This window comes from Erinaceus europaeus, chromosome 9 (genome assembly GCF_950295315.1).
Source record: "Erinaceus europaeus chromosome 9, mEriEur2.1, whole genome shotgun sequence".
Lineage (NCBI taxonomy): Eukaryota > Metazoa > Chordata > Mammalia > Eulipotyphla > Erinaceidae > Erinaceus > Erinaceus europaeus.
The window spans coordinates 120,977,187-120,997,439 of record NC_080170.1 but is presented as its reverse complement, the minus strand read 5'-3'; the positions used below and the strand labels follow the sequence as shown (position 1 = coordinate 120,997,439).

The following is a 20,253-nucleotide window of genomic DNA, read 5'->3' as shown; positions in this document are numbered from 1 at the left end:
ACAGGCAGAAGTTGAAAAACAAGATGAGAAGAGAAAACTCTAAGCAGAGCTTGGACTGGGTTTGGTGTATTGCTCAAAGTAAAGGACTCTGGGATGGATGGGTGGGGAGAATACAGGTCCTGGAAAAGGATGACAGAGGTTTTATTGTCATGTGGAAAACTGAGAAATGTTATGCATGTACAAACTATTGTATTTACTGTCAACTGTAAAACATTAATCCCCCAATAAAGGAAAAAAAATGGTGATTTCACCCTTTTCAGCTCATCTTGGATGGAGCTTGAAGAAATCATGTTGAGTGAAATAAGTCAGAAGCAGAAGGATGAGTATGGGATGATGTCACTCTCAGGCCGAAGTTGAAAAACAGGATCAGAAGAGAAAACACAAGAAGAACTTGGAATGAAGCTGCTGTTTTAAAGCATTAAAGTAAAAGACTCTGGGAGGGGTGGGTTGTGGGGGAGGGTTCAGGTCCTGGAACAGGATGGCAGAGGACATAGTGGGGGCTGTGTTGTTATGTGGAAAACTGTGAAATGTTACGCATGTACAGACTACTGTATATAAAAAAAATAAGGTATAAAGACAGGGAGGTGGTGCACTTGGTTGAGCGCACACATTGCCATGTGCAAGGACCCGGGTTCAAGCCTATGATCCTCACCTGCAGGGGAAAGCTTCACAAAAGGGGGAGCTGGGCTGCAGGTGTCTATTTCTTTCTCCCTCTCCCCCTTCTTCTTCCACCTCAGTTTTTGTCTATCACTATCTAATAAATGAGTGAATAATTAAATATTTTAAATATAAATATATATATGACACAAAGTCTTCCAACACAGAAACAAACTGATTACTCAAAGACTCAAGCCTAGTCTTGAGAAGCCCAGAGGGTTTGTACTAACTTACACTTTTTTTTCCCTTTTATTGCCCTTGTTGTTGTGGTTTCTATTATTGTTGTTATGACATCATTGTTGTTGGATAAGACAGAGAGAAATGGAGAGGGGAGGGGGAGACGGGGGGGAGAGAAAGACAGACACCTGCAGACCTGCTTCACCACCTGTGAAGTGACCCTCCCTACAGGTGGGGAGCCGGGGGCTGGAACCAGGACCCTTACGTCAGTCTTTGCACTTTGTGCCATGTGTGTTTAACCCACCTTGCTATCGCCTGACCCCCCCAAACTTACACTTCTAAAGAAGGATTGCAAGTGGTCTAGCACTGACCATTGGGCTTCTTGCCTTTTATTATTCCATTTCAAGATACATCAGAGGAATTCCAAAACATCTTATTTCAGCAAAAAGCAGAGCAGTTTGTTCAGGGAAACAAACAGAGCAAAGAAATCTGCAAAGGAGGAGGGGACAGGTGGTGGCCACCTGATGGAGCCCACAGGCAACAGTGTGCAAGGATCCAGGTTCAAACCCCCGGACCCCACCTGTCTGCAGGGAGGAAAGCCTCGCAAGTAAGGAAGATGTCTCTAGATCTTCCCCTTCCCTCTCTATGTCTGGCTGTCTCTATCCAATAAATAAGTAAAGATCATAAAAGGAAGTTTTAAAATAAATCTGCGAGGGTCAATGCCACTGATAAGAGCATAAAGTTAGGTCAAAAAGACTTCATTAACTAACGTTATTTATTTCAAAGTCTCTTTTGGTTGACCCAGAGACCTAGAAAATGGAAGAAGATACAGAATTTTCTGTTTACCAGACATCAAGAGTTCAAGTGACGACTATCTGGGAGAAAGAAACCAGGTGATTATACAACACAATACCGTTGTGTTTCTGGAACTGTTCAGGGCATCACAATTTAGTGACCTTTTAAAATGTTTGCAGGCAAAGCTCATGGCAATGGGGGAGGGGGGCAGGCGGACTAGGCCACAGTGTCTCAGCTATTCAGTGCTCAAGCCCTGACCTGACTCCAGTGGTGTTTCTCTCGACTTGGGAGGCGGGGGGGCAGGGGCTAGGGAGGGACTCCTGGCACGAAACGCCCTTAAATGCTGGAGAATATGGACATAGAAGGAAAGACAGTAAGGATGTTCAGTTCATAGTAGGCTGTTGGGAAATGTCTCTTAGAAGACTTCTCTGGGAATCTTGCTCTTGCCCCCCTGCAAGGGTGGAATGACCTGGAACCTATGTTCTTGGGCAGGGGAGAGTCTTCTGGGTCACCGTGAGGACTTTCCACCTGGAGCTGGTCAAGGAAGGAGCCAGGTGCCAGCTCTCCCCTCAGGGCTCCTGACCCACTGAGTTTACAGAGTCTTTGTAAGGAGGGCTGGTGAGGTCAGCCTCCTTAGCACCTGCTTCTTGGGAGAGAATGTCACGTGTTCCCAGGAGCTTTAGCCGCTGACATTTTTCAAGGTCAGTTCTGGCTCCTTGGAATGCAAAGGAACTGGCTTCTTTTCTGTCTTATTTCCTTCCTTCCTTCCTTCCTTCCTTCCTTCCTTCCTTCCTTCTCTCTCTCCTTCCTCTCCCCCTCTCTAGTTCTCTCTCTCGTTTTCTTCCACCAAAGTTATTACTGGGACTTGGTGACTGCATGATGTTAGGCATCCACCACTCCTAGAAGCCACTTTTCCCCTTCTTTCTTTCTTTCTTTCCTTCTTTCTTTCTCTCTTACTTTTTTCTTACTTTAATAGGACAAAGAGAAATTGAGAGGAGAGGTGGAGATAGGGAGGAAGAGAGACAGAGAGACACCTGTAGCCCTGCTTCACTGCTCGTGAAGCTTCCCCCCTGCAGATGGGAATCGGAATCGGAGGTTTGAACCCAAGTCTTTGCACATGGTAATGTATGTGCTCAGCTGGGTGTGGCCTGGCCTGGCCCCTAGCCTCTCCTCTTTTTGGAGAGTATATTTTACATTAAGGTCACTTTTGTTGCCAGTTTAGGCATCTTTCAACTTGTCAGTGGGTCAAAGTAAAAATTAATAATAATAATAATGATGATAATAGTAACGGTTCCTCTGGGAAGATCAAAGGAGCCAAGAGGTGCTGGGGTTCTTCCTAGGGGAGCCACAGCTCAGAAAAATATTTACCAGGCTAGTGATTTTGCTTGGCCGTGTTTAGGTAGGTGGGTGTGTGTCCAGCTGGATCCAGACATCCCAAGCAGAGGCACGCAAGGAGGAAGGCAGGTCTGAGCCTTCCCGCTGGCACGGACTGTTCCGTTCCGCTGTTATGTAGACACTCAGGAATGGCAAACAGGCAACGTCAGCCAGGCCATGCAGCAGGGTGGCTGGCAGCTGTGCAGCCTCCATGACCATGGTCTTGACCCCAGCACCCCACCCCTCCTCCTGCTGCCACTTCTCCTGAAATATTACCATGCAGCCACATATGGGCACAGCCATAGCAGAATACATCATCCTTTTTTTTTGTCCTTCCAGTTTTTTTAAACTTTATTTATTTATTTTAAGTTATTGAACAGAGAGGAACTGAGAAGGTAGAGGGAGATAGAGAGGGGGAGAAATAGGGAGACACCTGCAGACCTCCTTCACCACTTGTGAAGCTTCTCCCCTGCAGATGAGGAACTGGGCCTTGAACCCGGGTCTCTGCGCACGGTAACATGTGTGCACAGTCAGGTGCGCCACCACCTGGCCCCTGAGAATGCATCCAAATAGCATTCCAAGGGCTTGGGGAGATCACTCCACATTAGAATGCAGGACTTACATGATCACAGCTCCAAAGGTCCTGGTTCAGTCCCAAGCACCATCATTTGCCAGAGCTGAGTGGTGCTCTGGTCTCTCTCTCTGTGTCTTTCTCCTAAAAATAAGTCAACCCATATCTGATACTTAAAGTAGAATTCTACTTTTTCATATTTTTAATTTTTAAGCATGCTTTATTCTTTTATGATAGAGAGGGAGAGAGAGAGAGAGAGATACAGAAAGAAAGAGATACAGAAAGCAAGACCAGAGCCCTGCTCAGCTCTGGCCTATGGCAGTGTAGGGGACTGAACTCAGAACTCTGTAGCCTCAGGCATGAAAGTCCTTTTGCAGAACTATTATGACCCTTTTTTCTTTCTTTTTTTATATTTAAATTTTTTACTTATAAAAAGGAGACATTGACTAAACCACAGGATAAGAGGGGTACAACTCCACACAGTTCCCACCACCAGAACTCTGTATCCCATCCCCTCCCTGGTAGCTTTCCTATTCTTTAACCCTCTGGGAGTATGGACCCAAGGTCATTGTGGGATGCAGAAGGTAATTGCTTCCCCGCTATACATGGGTACATGGGTGTTGGCAGGTCGAGCCATACTCCCAGCCTGTCTCTTTCCCTAATGGGGAAGGGTTCTGGGGAAGCGGAGCTCCAGGACACATTGGTGGGGTTCCTTTCATTTTTTTTAATGTATATATATTTTTAAATTTATTTATTCCCTTCTGTTACCCTTGTTGTTTTATTGTTGTTGTTATTTATGCCAATGTTGGATAGGACAGAGAGAAATGGAGAGAGGAGGGGAAGACAGAGAGGGGGAGAGAAAGACAGACACCTGAAGACCTGTTTCACCGCTTGTGACGTGATTTCCCTGTCGGAGGCTTGGACTGGGATCCTTCTGCCGGTCCTTGCGCTTTGTGCCACCTGAATTTAACCCGCTGAACTAGTGCCCAACTCCCTTAAATGTATTTTTTATTTTAGGGGATAAAGACAAAGAGAAATGAAGAAAGGGAGGGAGAGAGAGAGAGAGAGAGACACCTGTAGCATTGCTTCAACACTCATAAAGATGTCCTCCTACAGGTGAGGGTCAGGGGCTGGAACCTTGGTCCTTGCATATGTGCAGTCAACTGGGTACACCGCAGTCCAGAGCCTCATAAGCCTCTCTCCCTCTCTCCCTCTCTTCCTTCTCCCTTTCTTTCTCTCTCTCTCCTTCCTTTATCTTTCTTTCTCCCCACTTCCCTCCCTTCCCTCCATTTTTTTTTTTTCTCTCCAGGGTTATTGCTGGGCTCGGTGCCTGCACCATGAATCCACTGCTCCTGGAGGCCATTTTTTTTCCCCTTTTGTTGTCCTTGTTGTTGTAGCCTCGTTGTGGTTATTATTATTACCATTGTTGGCGCTATTTGTTGTTGAATAGGACAGAGAGAAATGGAGAGAGGAGGGGAAGACAGAGAGGGGGAGAGAAAGACAGACACCTGCAGACCTGCTTCACCGCCTGTGAAGCGACTCCCCTGCAGGTGGGGAGCCAGGGGCTCATCCGGGATCCTTACACCGGTCCTTGCGCTTTGCACCACGTGCGCTTAACCCGCTGCCCCACCGCCCGACCCCGCCTTCCCTCGCTTTCTTTCTTTCTTTTTCTTTCTTTCTTTCTTTCTTTCTTTCTTTCTTTCTTTCTTTCTTTCTTTCTTTCTTTCTTTCTTTTCTTTCCTTCCTTCCTTCTTTCCTTCCTTCTCTTTCTTTCTCTCTCCTTCCTTTCTTTCTCCTCACTTCCCTCCCTCCCTCCCTCCCTGCCTCCCCTCCTCCCTCCCTTCCTTCCTTCCTTCCTTCCTTCCTTCTTTCATTCCTATCTTTCATTGCTGCCAGTGTTATTGCTGGGGCTGTGTCAGCACTATAAATCCCCAGTTCAGGCAGCCATTTCTTTCTTTCTTCTTTTTTCTTTCTAGTTTTTATAGGATAGAGAGAAATTGAGATAGGCTAGGGAAATAGAGAGAGGAAAAGGTAGACACCTGTAGACCAGGTGTGGAGTGGGGGCTCAAACCAGGGTCCTTGTACTTGGTAATATGTGTGCTTAACTGGACGCACCACCACCACCCAGCCCCTAGACCTCTTTTCTGACATGGTGCTGGGGGTGGAAGCCAGGGACTCTTGCTTAGAAGGTGCGGGCCTTGCCACTAAGTCACCTCCACAACCCCTGGTGGGTAGGTTTTCTACTTTATTTTCCCATTGACTTATCAGGACTTTCTGTGTTGAAGCAACAACAGGATGAAGTTTACAGTGAAGTTTAACAGAAGAGTGACCCCTATAAGTATGGGCAAGTCTAGGAAGTGCCCCCAAGTGGAACAAATCCATAGAACGAGATCTGACAGGACCTGAGAGTCAACAGCTACCCCCTCCTCCCGTCTGGGTCTCATGTTCTCTCTGTCACTTAGCTCACATAAGCCATGATCTTGACTTTTCTTCTGAGGGGTGGGGTGGGGATTAATGGTTGACAGTATACGCGGTTGTTGGTCCATATGTGTTGTTAAAATTCGGAGGCTCCAGCTGGCCGGGCTAGCTTCACGGGCGGGTAACAAAGACGACCAGAGACGTACGGCTGGGCAGGGAAGCTGTATTTCTTTATTCAGGAACAATGATTCATAAACTAAACCAAACTAATCACCAAACAGAACTCTGCTGCCTCTTTCCCCCACGGCGGCACCAAGCACTCTCGAACTCTGCAACTCTCCAACTCTCGAACTCTGGAACTATGGCACTCTCTCGGGGTTCCTTGGGGCGGGGCCAAGCGGGCTGCGAAACTAGCAGGACTGATCCAATTCTCTTGGTGGGGGAGAACTAGAACAACCCAATGTAAAGCATACAACACATATGTAAAATTTCTCAGTTTTCTGCAACAGACTCTCACCCTCAGCCTAGGTCGCCCTCCAACATCATGCTCCAGGATCTGAAAACCCACCCCTCTCCTCTCCCCAGAGTCCTTTGTTTTGGTGCAATATACCAAACCCAATCCAGGTTCTGCATTGCTTCCCCTTCTGTTCTTATTTCTTGACTTCTGTTCATGAGTGGGATCATCCTATATTCACCTTTCTCTTCCTGGCTGATATCACTTCACATGATTCCTTCCAGCTCCATCCAAGATGACATGAAGAAGGTGAATTCATCATTCTTCATAGCTGACAACGATGGGACATCACTTCACTCCTGTGAGGATGTCACACATCAAAAGGACAGTAACAACATGTGCTGGAGAGGTTGTGGGGATAAAGAAACCCTTCTGCCCTGCTGTGGGAATGTAAATTGGTCCAGCCCCTGCGGAGAGCAGCCTGGAGAATCCTCAGAAAGCTAGAAGTGAACCTACCCTAGGACCCTGCAATTCCTCTCCTGGGGATAGATCCTAAGGAACCCAACACACCCATCCAAAAAGATGTGTGTACACCTATGTTCATAGCAGCACAATTTGTAATAGCCAAAACCTGGAAGCAACCCAGGTGTCTAACAACAGATGAGTGGCTGAGCAAGTTGTGGTTTATATACACAATGGAATACTACTCAGCTCTTAGGAGTGATAAAGTCACCTTCTTCACCTCATCTGGGATGGAGCTTGAAGAAATCATGTGAAGTGAGATCAGCCAGAAAGAGAAGGGTGAGTGGGAATGATCTGACTCATGGACAGAATTTAAGAAATAAGATCAGAAAAGGGAAACAGAAAGCAGTATTTGGATTAGGTTTGGTGTATTGCACTAAAGTAAAGGACCCAGGGGTGGGTGGGGGTGGTGACTTTCAGGTCCTGGTGCCTGAGGGTGGAGGAGGACCTAGGCTGAGGGTGAGAGTCTTTTGCAGAAAACTCAGAAATTTGACACAGGTACCAAAAACTGTATTTACTGTAAACCATTAATTCCCTCCCACCAAAGAAATAGAAATAAATTAAAAATCCCACAAACCTTTGCAGTCAGCCAGGCCCAGGCATGAGGACTGGAGAGCAGGGAGTTGGGATGCTACATCTTGGGACCCGCCAGAGGCCCCCACCTCCCCTTCCTGGGGCCTCCTCCTCTGCCAGACACTCACTCCAGCACATTCCAGCAAAACCTACCTCGATTCTATTGTGGTCAGGGTCACAGGATGGCAGGAAAGTGCGGTCCCTCAGCTGGAGCATGGTGCCCCTGGAGCCCCTGGAGCCCATGCCCAGAGAGTCCTGGTGTGGATCCTGGGCCCCCAGCTGCGTCCTCCTCACCTGCAGTTTCCTGTCCAGGTTTCCTCATTCTAGAGAAACATCCTGGGAGGAAGCGGCCACTTCAGTCCACCGGGTTTCCGGCCTCAGCCACACCTGCAGCAGGTGCAGAGCAGGGGAATTCAGGAACCTTCTAGGAGGTAAACCAGGAAACCCACCTCAAAGAGGGCAGGGCTCACGCCACCTCAGGGCCTGGATGGGGCCTGGGAGGGACCCCATGGCACCCAGCTGCCTTGCTCCTGAAGTTGAGGACTAGTCAAAGCCAGGCTGCTTCTCCTGTTCTTCTCCAACTCAGGCCCTCGGATGAGCTGATCAGCCAGTGTTTCTCTGAGGACTATCTACTTGTGCTTGTGCTGAAATTCTTGGGATGTCATGTTACTCCCTGTACTGAGGTTCCAGACTGGCAAGAAGGAGCTTCTTCTCTCCTGACACTTGACTTCACCTTCTGAAGGGTGCAGGCAAAGACCCCCTCATGGAATGTAAGTACTTCCCTGAGTGATAAGGATAGCCAGTTCTGAACCTCTGTAGAGGACCGGGGAGAGAAACAGCATAGTGGGTCTGCAAAAGACTTTCATGCCTGAGACGCTGAGACCTCAGGTTCAATTCCTGGGACTACCAAAAAAATAGAACTGGGTCGTGCTCTGGTTAAAAATGACAGTAAAACAAAATAAAACAGGCCAGGCAGAGTGCACACATTACAATGTGCAAAGACCTGGGTTCAGTCCCCTGCTCCCCACCACAAGAAAGCTTCCCAATCAGTGAAGCAATGTTGCAGGTGTCTCTCTGGGACAGAGACAGAGAGATACCTCTGGTATTCCCTCTTGATAATCCTTAGTCTCTAACCAATAATAATTTCTTTTTTGTGCCACCACCCAGCCCCTATATCCTTTTCTCTTTTTTTCTTTCTTTTTGAACAGCAAATCTCTCTCACAGTTTTTATTTTTCCTAATAAATAAATATCTTTAAAAATAAAAATAAACAGAATAAAATAATGTAGAGGCCACAGCATTAAGTTACAAGTGCAAAGTAGCATTGGCAAAAAAAAAAAAAAGTCTCCTCCAGAAGATATGCTTATCCATTAAGATGCAAGTCAACTTCTATTTTTTTTTTTCTCTCTTTAAAGAATGGTGAGTGGATCAGTTGCAACCGTGTTTCTTTTAGATCCACAGATGGGCTTTAAAATCATTTAATGTTTTGTAATTCTTTTTAAAAAAATATTTATTTTATTTTTGAGAGCGATTCAGAGAGAGTGATACAGAGAGAAACACCAGAGCACGGGATTGAACCTGGGACTTCAGAGCCTCAGGCATGAGAGTATCTTCGCATGACCGTTATGCTGTCTACCTCCGCCCTCTGTAGTTTTTTTCTGTAGGTTTATTTATGAAGAAGGCACCACCCAGAATAGAACCCGAGACCAAGCTCACTCAAATCTGGGGCTCTGTGCTCGCTCCCTGGCGAGTGCTTACTGGGTCTTACTTGGGTCTACTTTATGTTTATGTGACTGTGTGTAATGTCCTTCTCTGACAGTTCCCAGAAAGTTCTACAAGTTTGCATACGTGTACCTATGTTCAATATCTTCTCTTAGCCTACCTAGTGTCTAGGATGTTTTGGTCAAGTTGACTGTTTGGTTTTTCAAAGGCTTTCATGTCTGAGGCAGCAAAGATTCAGGTTCAAACCCGAGTCTCACCGGAGGTTCACCCCCCATGGTAAAAAAAAAAAAAAAAAAAAAAAAGAACCACTTTGGGTGGCAGGAAGTGCCCACCCTACAGATGGGGAAGGGAGGCTTCACTGGGTGTGCCACCACCCACCTGCCCCCTCTTCCTTATTTTAAGTTCTCAAGAAATCTCATCGATACCAGTTTACAACTTCTGGTGGTGGTATTATTTCTTTTCTTTTCTTTCTTTCTTTCTTTCTTTCTTTTTTTTTTTTTTGCCTCCAGGGTTATTGCTGGGGCTCGGTGCCTGCACCATGAATCCACTGCTCTTGGAGGCTATTTTTTTCCTTTTGTTGCCCTTGTTTTATCATTGTTGTGGTTATTATTGTTGTTATTAATGTCGTTGTTGTTAGATAGGACAGAGAGAAATGGAGAGAGGAGGGGAAGACAGAGAGGGGGAGAGAAAGAGAGACACCTGCAGACCTGCTTCACTGCCTGTGAAGCGCCTCCCCTGCAGGTGGGGAGCCAGGGGCTTGAACCAGGATCCTTACACCAGTCCCTGTGCTTCACACCACCTGCGCTTAACCTGCTGTGCTACCGCCTGACTCCCATCCAGAAAGATTTTTCACCTGTTCTGACAACTGGAGACGAGGTAGCACCAGCACCCCAATTAGCTAAGTCAGTTAGCAACAAGAAAATATGGCATAAACCCCTTTGAAGACTTGGGGTGGGGATGGGTGGCTGTGTCCTGTCTGTGTCCCCATGGCACATAGCCCTAGAGACAGGCTCGGAAGCAGTGGAGATCAGCAGGTACACATCTCACCATGTTATGCGCCACTGCTCGGCCTTCGGAATTTCTTTTCTGGTTGGTTCCCCCAGCAGAGAATGCAGCTTTGAAGCAAACACTCATTAAGATCTGAATCTTCAGATTCTGCAGGGTCTATGACAGCTTTACCCTGGGGGCCCTTGCCAGGCAGAACAGACAAGTGCTCGCAGGCTCCTAGAATTTTTTTTTAACACTCCTATGTTTGTTTGTTTGTTTTTTCTTGCCAAGGTTATTGCTGGGACTCTGTGCCTACACAGCTCCATAGCTGCCTGTGGGTGAGAGACACGGAGAGATAGTGAGGCCAAGGGAGATGGAGAGAAAGAGATAGAGAGAAGGAAAGACACCTGCAGCACTGCTCCACCATTTGTGAAGTCCCCCCCGTGCAGGAGGGGACTGGGGACTTGAACCTGGGTCGTTGCACATGGTAACTTGTGGAAACGTAACTGTGTGAGCTGCCACTTGGCCCCTGGATTTTTTCAGTTTTGAATTGGCCTCTTTCTAAAAATAAATGTGCATGCCATAGAGATGGGACGAAAAGGAGAGAAATATTTGAATGTAGTTATAGGGTCCCGTGTGGCTTGGAGAGGGAAGAGAGGACTGGACCTGGGGAAAAATGGAGGGAATTATGTACAAATGTAGATAGATAGTTGTGGAGAGGACAGCTAACCGACGTCAGCAACCTTGGGAGAATGTTGTGGTTTGCAACGGAGGGACTGGGGATTCAGAACTCTGGTGGTGAGAACGGTGTGGAATTATACTGTTGATACGTAATTTTGTAAATCAATATCAAATTGCTAATAAAAAATTATTTTTTCGAGGCCCCGGCTCCCCACCTGTAGGGGGGTCGATTCACAAGTGGTGAAGCAGGTCTGCAGGTGTTTATCTTTCTCTCCTCCTCTCTGTTTCCCTTCCTCTCTCGATTTCTCTCTATCCTATCCAACAACAATGACAGCAATAACAACAACAATAACAAAGGTAAAAAAACAACAAGGGCAACAAAAGGGGAATGCGCCAGGACCAGCATAAGGATCCCAGTTTGAGCCCCGGCTCCCCACCCGCAGGGGAGTCGCTTTACAGTTTTTAAAATTTTTTCCATAATGTTCAAAGAGGTGTATACAGTGAGAATCCCATCCTTTGTCTCACAGGGAGCAATCTCCTGGCTATTTTCCTAAAGTTATTTTGTACAGAAGTTGCAGGTAAGTGACATTACCCCCTCCTTATTGTTTTGGCTTACAAGCACTTTCTATCTGGTGAGGAGTTTGCTATTTCATTTTCATATCTTACAGCGAGCAATCTCATTACTTCTCTCTCACTATCTTGCTTCCCACGACGGTGTGGCCGTCCCCCAAATGCGTTTAGCCGTCCCTCGATCACTACAATGCGAGCTGCTCTTAAGTGTGAATCATCACAAAAGTCACGCTGCAGTGACTAAGTCTACATGTACATTCCTGGGCTCTGGCTAAGCTTATTTTGAATATGAACTTGACAGGTGAGACTCCCCAGGTATAAAAAAGGCAACACGTCAGTAATCGCATCTGCCTCCATGCTGGTGGTAGGGTTTCCACAATCATGCTCATCAGCCATGAAGCAGATCAAACACATTCCCCTCACATGTTTGGAGAGAGAGAGAGAGAGAGAGAGAGAGAGAATGAAAGAGGCCAAAGAACCAAAGCTTCCTTAAATATGACAGAGGCTAAACTCAAACCTGGTTTGTGGACTTGGCAAAACAGTGTACTTTTATTTTTTCCTCCTTTTTATTTTTTACTAATGACTTAATATTGATTTATAAAATTGGAAGATAACAGGGGTGTAATTCCACACCATTCCCACCACCAGAGTTGCCTGTCCCATTCCTCCATTGGAAACTCTAGCAGGTTTCCCAAGTTCACAATATATGGGCTGATTCTTTATCTATATCTATGTCTGTAGATTTTTTTTCCCGTTTTTAAACAGTCCTGCCTTCACTTCCTTTTTTTTTTTTTTTTCCTCCAGGGTTATTGCTGAGGCTTGGTGCCTGCACTACGAATCCACTGCTCCCAAAGGCCATTCTATTGCCCTTGTTGTTATTTTTATTGCTATTGTTATTGCTGTTGTTGATGGGTAGTACAGATAGAAATCAAGAGAGGAGGGGGAGAGAAAGACAGACACCTGCAGGCCTGCTTCACCGCCTGTAAAGCGACTCCCCTGCGGGTGGGGAGCCGGGGCTCAAACCGGGATCCTTATGCTGGTCCTGGCGCATTACGCCACGTGTGCTTAACCCACTGCGCTGCCCCCCCCCCACTTCACTTCCTTTCTAAGTCACCCTCACACCTATTACTACTTCTGGGTGTCTTTCTTTGTTCCCTATTCTCTCTCAGATAAAAGAAACAGTGCCTGGCTCCCTCTGGTTTTTCCAGATTTGCTTCCTATTCATGGTCTAAAAGCAACATTCCAGTTGACTCACACTTTTCAAGTCCTAGTGGAATGGGGGCTACAGAGACCTCTGGTTTACTTCCCCTTCCGTTAACCCCCTCTGCGAGTATGGACTCAAATTCTTTATGGGGTGCAGAGGGTGGGAGGTCTGGTTTCTGTAATTGCTTCTCCACTGGACGTGGGCATTGGCTGGTGGATCCACACCCCCAGCCACTCAACAGCACAGTCTCCAATTGAGTTCTGTCACTGCTCTCCCTCCCCCTATTCAGGCTGATGATATTTTTGTTGGGTTGGGCTGTAGTGTTTTTTTTTTTCCTTAATTTTTATGTCTCTCTTCACACTCTTCCTTCAACCACGGTATAAAATTGTTTATACGTATTACTCTTTTTTTTTTTTTTAATCAGGAGAACGATATGAAAAGGCTCCTATACAGCCATACCTCTGGACCACCAGGAGTGTAATTTTCTCCTGAGTTACCCAGCCAGTTCTTGGCCCCTTATGTCAGTATCAGGATTCCCTGCTGCTGTTCCAGCCCCTGAGGGACAACAGCAGTGGAGACCCACAGCTATAAATTGGTGAGGTTTCGGTCAATTCCTTCTCCCTTCAGCAGTCTTTTTGTTGATAAAACTCAGACCAGAAGTGGTGCGTTAACTGGCAGACTGCTGCTCCTGGTAGGTACGGCTTTTAGCTCCAGACATCTCTCCTTAAGCCCCTCTCTGTCCATGAGCCACTGGTGTTTGCCTTTAGCCCTGGCTTGGAGGGCTCCTGAGGTGAGCCTAGTCCTGTCTGGCTGTGCTTTCAGGTGATTCTCTTTGCCGCTCCTAGTTGATCAGGGAGCGTGAAACACAGCTGCTTTCTTCTCCTCCTCCTTTTTTAAAAAAATTTTTTTTAAATTTATTTTTCCTTTTGTTGCCATTGTTGTCTTTTTTATTGTTGTAGTTATTATTGTTGTTATTGATGTTGTCATTGTTAGATAGGACAGAGAGAAATGGAGAGAGGAGGGGAAGACAGAAGGGGAGAGAAAGATAGACAACCTGCAGACCTGCTTCACCGCCTGTGGAGGGAGTTGACTCCCCTGTAGGTGGGAGCTCTTCTTCTTTTTAATGCTGCACTCATTCACTGAGGGAAAAAACAAACAAACCAGTGTTGGGGAATTATGCAGATGCAGTCTTTGTCCTCAGGTTTTGCCACTTCCCGCCATATTCTCAGGTGCTTTCCCCAACCAATCCTGTCCCGACACTTCACTCCTGGTTGTTGCCCTATAAAGGCCTCCCACTCCTGCTCCCGCTCCCGCTCCCGCTCCCTTGCTCCCTTGCTCCCTTGCTCCCTTGCTCCCTTGCTCCCTTGCTCCCTTGCTCCCTTGCTCCCTTGCTCCCTTGCTCCCTTGCTCCCTTGCTCCCTTGCTCCCTTGCTCCCTTGCTCTCTTGCTCTCTTGCTCTCTTGCTCTCTTGCTCTCTTGCTCTCTTGCTCAGTGGTGTGGTAGGAGGGGGACAGCCATTCTTGGCTGGCTCCACGTGGCCTGAACTGCCGCATTCCCACCCCAACCCTGGGGTTCCCGCTCGAATAAAAGATTGCGTTCCCTTTCTGCTCCAAACCTCCTTTTTCTGCGTCCCGCCGCCACCGCATCAAGCAACAAACCAGGGCCTTACACATGAGTGACAACACCGTTTTATTTCTCTTTGAAAGGAGCCCTACAGAGACAAAGAGAGAAGGAGAGATACCATAGCACTGTTTCACCACCTGTGGAGCTCCCCCAGTGCCAGCCTGGTGCTGCCCTGTGGTGCCAGGGTCTGAACCCAGGGCCTCATGCATCATACGGCCTGTGCTCTCCTGGGCGAGCTGTCTTCCGGCTCCTTTGTCGTCTTGTTTCTTGTGCCTGAGCTGGTTGATAACCCTGCAGGGTAGTCACCTGATGTGTTTCGAAATGTACCTTGGCGGACCTGATAGCAAAATGGTAGTCTCTTTAGAGTTTAAGTTTTGCATTTTGTATTATGGATAGTATTAACCTTTTATCTGAATGCTTAAGGTCCATTTCTTTTTCTTTTTTTCTAAGTTTTTTTAAAACTATATTTATTTATTTTTTATATTTATTTATTTTCCCTTTTGTTGCCCTTGTTGTTTTTCGTTGTTATAGTTATTATTGTTGTTGTTGTTATTGATGTTGTCGTTGTTAGATAGGACAGAGAGAAATGGAGAGAGGAGGGGAAGACAGAGGGGGAGAGAAAGATAGACACCTGCAGACCTGCTTCACCATCTGTGAAGCGACTCCCCTGCAGGTGGGTTAGACGGGGCAGAAGCATCCATTGCTAACAGTAATGCAGGGGAGGAAAGGAACCTTCCTGCACTGCTGGTGGAAAAATAAATTGGTTCAATCCCTGTGGAGAGCAGTCTGTAGACTTCTCAGAGTACTAGAAATGGACCTGTCCTAGGACCCAGTGTCCCCCACCCCTGAAAATTTATGCAAAGGAAACTAATACACCCATACAGAGAGATCTATGCACACCTGTGTTCACAGCAGCACAATTTGTAACAGCCCAAACTTGGAAGCAACCCAGATGCCCAATGACAGATGAGAGGCTAAGAAAGTTGTGGTATCATGTACACACAATAGAATACTACTCAGTTGTTAAAGATGATGAAGTTATGGTCCAGGGCAGTGGACAAGACATTGGACTCTTAAACATGAAGTCCTGAGCACAGTCCCAACCAGCTCATGTAATAGAAGGATGTCTGGTTCTTTCTCTCTCCTATCTTTCTCATTAATCAATAAATAAAATGTAAATTTAAAAATATTTATTTATTCCATTTTGTTGTTCTTGTTGTTTTATTGTTGTAGTTACTATTGATGTCATTGTTGTTGGATAGAACAGAGAGAAATGGAGAGAGGAGGGGAAGATCGAGAGAGGGAGAGAAAGACAGACACCTGCAGACCTGCTTCACCACCTGTGAAATGACTCCCCTGCAGGTGGGAAGCCAGGATTTTGAACCAGGATCCTTATGCCAGTCCTTGGGCATTGTGCCACATGCGCTCAACCCACTGCGCTACCGCCCAGCTCCCATAAAATATTTTTAAAATGATGAAGTCATCTGTTTCTTAGGGATCCAGTGGACTGCTCAGGGAGCCCCCAACCAGACCCAGGTTAGCAGAGTCCTGGAGCCCCTGCTGAGGAACCACGTGGAGGGGAAGAATGACACCAACTCCACCAGGGCCCTGAAGCTTCCCGAAGGGACCAGCGCTGCCTGGTACATCCTCACCATCTTTGGCATCTACGGAGTGATTTTCCTCTTCCGGTTGGCTAGCAATATCCTCCGAAAGAATGACAAGTCCTTGGAAGACATGTATTACTCAAACTTGACCTCTGAGCTCAACAAGCAAGGGCTTCAGAAAAATGGAACCAAGTGCCCTGCCCTGACCACTAATAACACAACTGTCCTACAGCCCAGCCAGGTCAGCCTGGGGCCAACGTGTAATGACAACAGATCCCACATGGAACTTTAAGGAATCCCTTGAAGGTCAAGGCCAACAAGCCTCCTTGAGGGCCAAGCTACCTGGGGCAGGCGGGGAGGGACGGACACCTTGGGGCTTATCTATAACCTTGAGAGAGGAGTCAAGCCCAAGAGTGAAGCTGGGAGACCTTTGAGATGTGGGCACTTGTGGCTGATGGGCATATGGCCAGAATCCAGTATCCTGTTTCCTTCTCAAGCAACCTGGCACCTTAAAGAAGTGGCTGGAGTTTTTTTTTTTTTTCAGTCATGAGGCCCCCCCCCCCCCCACCCACGTGAAGTGTGTTCCAAGAAAATATCTAGAGAAGCAGTGCTGGATTCTTGGGGTACCTATGATCCAATGCTCTGAAACGTAGGCTGAATATGGAGTCTTGAATGAAGAAACAACTGAACTTCAGGTGAGGAAAAGCTAGCACGTGAACTCTTGAGTATCTAGTGATTCAGCTGCAAACATGAGGGCTGGGTGCTACATTCCCAAGGGGAATCTAAGAGTTCAGACTGGAATATAGAAGTCGGTTGTCAATATTCTAAGTTCTTCATTTCATCAGGAGTGGCCTCCATTGTACATTAATTGTGGAGTCAGTAGATCCTGAACTCTCGTCTGCTTTCTCCCCTGCAGGTGGGGACCAGAGGCTCGAACCCTGGTCACTGAGCTTTGGAACATGTGCACTTAGCTAGGTGTACCATTACCTAGCCCCAGTACTGCCTCTTCTTTTTTTAATATTTTTATTTATCTATTACTGGATATAAACAGAGAGAAATTAAGAGAAGAGGAGGTAATAAAGAGGAAGACAGACAGACTGACAGAGAGAGGGAGAGATCTGCAGCACTGCTTCTTTCCCTCTTCAGATGGAGACCAAGGACTTGAACCTGGGTCCTTGTGCATTGTAATGTGTACGCTGAACCAGGTGCACCACCACCTGCCCCACCCCAGTACTGCTTCTTAAAAAAAAATTGTATTAGTGACTTACAAGGTTATAAGATTACAAGGTGGAGGCAGAGCCAAGATGGCAACTTGGAGACAACACCTGGCATGAGCTCTTCAAGGAGGCTGCTTCAAACCTGGGAAGTTCAGGTGAGGCCACCAGGTTCCAGATGGTAGCATGATGCTAACCTGACTTCGCTGGGCACATGACACCACCAATGTGTCCTGGACCCCTACTTCCCCAGAGCCCTTCCCCACTAGGGAAAGAGAGAGACAGGCTGGGAGTATGAATCCACCTGTCAACACCCATGTTCAGTGGGGAAGCAATTACAGAAGCCAGACCTTCCACCTTCTGCACCCCTCAATGACCCTGGGTCCATACTCCCAGAGGGATAAAGAATAGGAAAGCTATCAGGAGGGGATGGGATACGGAGTTCTGGTGGTGGGAATTGTGTGGAGTTGTACCCTTCTTGTCTTATGGTCTTATCAATATTTCCACTTTGTAAATAAGAATTACATAAATAAAAAAAATAAGATCACAAGGTATAGTCCACACCATGCCCACCAGCAAAGTTCTGTGCCCTAGCCCTCCCAATACGAACTACTCTTGTTCTCAATAGTCTTACAATTTCTCTTTTTTCTTTTGCAAGTTCCTTTTTTTTTCTTTTTGCCTCCAGAGTTATTGATCAGGCTCAGTGCCTGCACCATTAATTCACTGCTCCTGGAGGCCATTTCCCCCCCTTTTGTTGTCCTTGTTGTTGTAGCCTTGTTGTAGTTATTATAGTTACTGTTGATGGCGTATGTTGTTGGCTAGGACAGAGAGAAATGGAGAGAGGAGGGGAAGACAGAGAGGGGGAGAGAAAGACAGACACCTGCAGACCTGCTTCACCGCCTGTGAAGCGACTCCCCTGCAGGTGGGGAGCTGGAGGCTCAAACCGGGATCCTTCCACTGGTCCTTGTGCTTTGCGCCACGTGCGCTTAACCCACTGCACTACAGCCCGACCCCCAAATTCCTGTGTTTTAATCCTCTAGGTTCCACAAAGGACTGAAATATCTGATGAGAGATGAGAACCAGAAGGGCCAGAGCTCCAGTGAAGGGAGTGAGGACAGAGTGGGTGCAGGCTGTGGGGATGCCCCAGAGTCTGAGAGAGGCCCACAGAGCCAGAGCAGACCCTGCAGGGACCTTAGTAGTGTGGGAAAGAGGGCTGGCTCCAGGGAGAGGGTCTCTGCAGGGTCTGCTCTGCTGACCTCTCCTAGGCTCTGGGACCCCACCACCTCCAGCCACTGTGTCCTCACTCCCACCATTGAATCCTGTCCCTCTTGGTCTGCTAGAGGGTCAAGACCACAACGGGGACCCATTGGAGCCCACTGGAGTCCGGAAGCTCTGACTAACGTCCCCCTCACTCCCCTGCCCGGCCAGCCACAGGACTGGTCTCCTTCCAAACCTAGGCCCTTATATGTCCTTGGACCACCAATATTTGATACAAAATCTTCTCACCCTTACCTTCACAATATGACAACAGATTAATGTTCTATACAATTAATGAATTCCTTAAATTAGTCATCACCAGGGCTAGGTGGTGGCACACCTGGTTGTGTGCACGTGCAACAGTGATCAAGGACCCAGGTTCAAGTCCCCCGTTTCCCACCTGTGGGAGGGGAGGGGAAGGGGAGAGCTTCCTATAGAGTGAAGCAGGGCTGCAGGTGTGTCTCTGTCTCTCTCCCTCTCTATCTCCACCTTCCCTTTGGACTTCTGTCCATCTGTACCCAATAAAAAAATACATGACAAAAATTAGTTATGGCCAACAGTGATGGCTGGTTATAAGGTACACGCTACATTGATAAGAGTCTAAGTAGAGATAACTAGTGTTCTGAGGGGGGACATATTGGCTACCACATTGAACTCAGTAAAAAAGGCCTTTGTGAGATCATTGTCCCATCTGGACTCTGGAGGAGAGTCCTTTATGAGGTCACGGACCCTCCCCCTCTCCTCCTGGCCAGAACACCTTAGATGGAGACATGTCAATCTGAAAAGACACAGGAGGAACTAGCATGCCTCGCTTTGCAAACCCTCTTCTGAGAATACTCATTAGGGGAAGCTCACATGACAGCATGAAGAGGAAGCAGTGCCTCCAGTACTTGAAGACCCTTCGCAAGTTGCAGTATGAGGGTTTTAAGACGGTGTATTTCGGGGAAACGGACATCCCAGAAAGTCTGGTCACTGGGGAAGATTTCAGTGATGGCTACTTCATGCAGACGCCCACCTGGTGTGTGGTGCACGCCGGGGGCAGCCAAGGCTGGGTGCCTTGGAAATACCGGATGTTTCTGAGGGACGAGTTGTACGCCAGGCAAGAAGACAACCTCTTCTTTGAATTCTGTGGCATGACAAAGAAGGCCTACGGGAAGTGCATCATCGTGGTCAAAGGGAAAATGCAGCAGGAGGAGGAGGAAGAGGAGGAGAAGCTCAAGGATGGCAGAGAAGCCCAGGGTCAAGCTCAGGGCACGTCCGCCATTAACTTGACGGGCATCGTGTGTCGTCCTGAGGTGGCCAGGTCCTATGGCCATGAGCTGCTGTCTCTACCCTTCTCGTACAATTATCTGAGTCCTCTGGACTCTGCCTGGTCATCTCTGAAATGGTTTATCATCAATAACAGGAAAGAGTTTTGTCTCCAGTCCTTTGACAACATCTACTCTTACCAGTTCATCCTCTTCAGCGATTTGATCACCAAAGGGATCGAGAGGATCAATCCCAGCAAATGGAAAACATTGACCAACAAGGTGCGGAAGTGGGAGAACTACTATCTCAGTAAATTCCCCTAGAGGCAGTGTTGTGTCCTGTGGTCCCGTGGGGCGGGGATTTCACCAAGTGCTGGGACTTGAACGTGGTCCTTCAGCAGTGATCTCTGACTGCTGCTGAGAGGCCTAGGGGCTCTTTGGGGATGCTGGCAAAATGAAGGTTAGTGAAGGTCTCATTAAAGCTTTTTGGCAACTTTGGCATCTTGGCTTCTGTCTTGTGGAGGTCACTCTAAGGACAGCGTCCACTGGGAGGCCAGGAATAAACCAATCCAAGAGTTCTGTGCAAGGGGCCAGCTGAGTGCAC

The 20,253-nt window shown here is 47.4% G+C and overlaps 2 protein-coding genes across 2 annotated transcripts; both read left to right on the top strand.

Annotated features, from left to right (window-relative positions):
* Positions 1-8,114: 8,114 nt before the first annotated feature.
* On the top strand, positions 8,115-17,503 carry SMIM34 (small integral membrane protein 34). Its single transcript, XM_016186682.2, has 2 exons — positions 8,115-8,311; positions 15,823-17,503. The coding sequence occupies exons 1-2, from the start codon at positions 8,305-8,307 to the stop codon at positions 16,221-16,223; spliced, it is 408 nt and encodes a 135-aa protein (XP_016042168.1). The 5' UTR covers positions 8,115-8,304; the 3' UTR covers positions 16,224-17,503.
* A 666-nt stretch (positions 17,504-18,169) lies between these two features.
* On the top strand, positions 18,170-20,036 carry C9H21orf140 (chromosome 9 C21orf140 homolog). Its single transcript, XM_007519745.3, has one exon. It carries the CDS (start codon positions 19,206-19,208, stop codon positions 19,971-19,973), a length of 768 nt encoding a protein of 255 aa, XP_007519807.2. The 5' UTR covers positions 18,170-19,205; the 3' UTR covers positions 19,974-20,036.
* Positions 20,037-20,253: the final 217 nt, after the last annotated feature.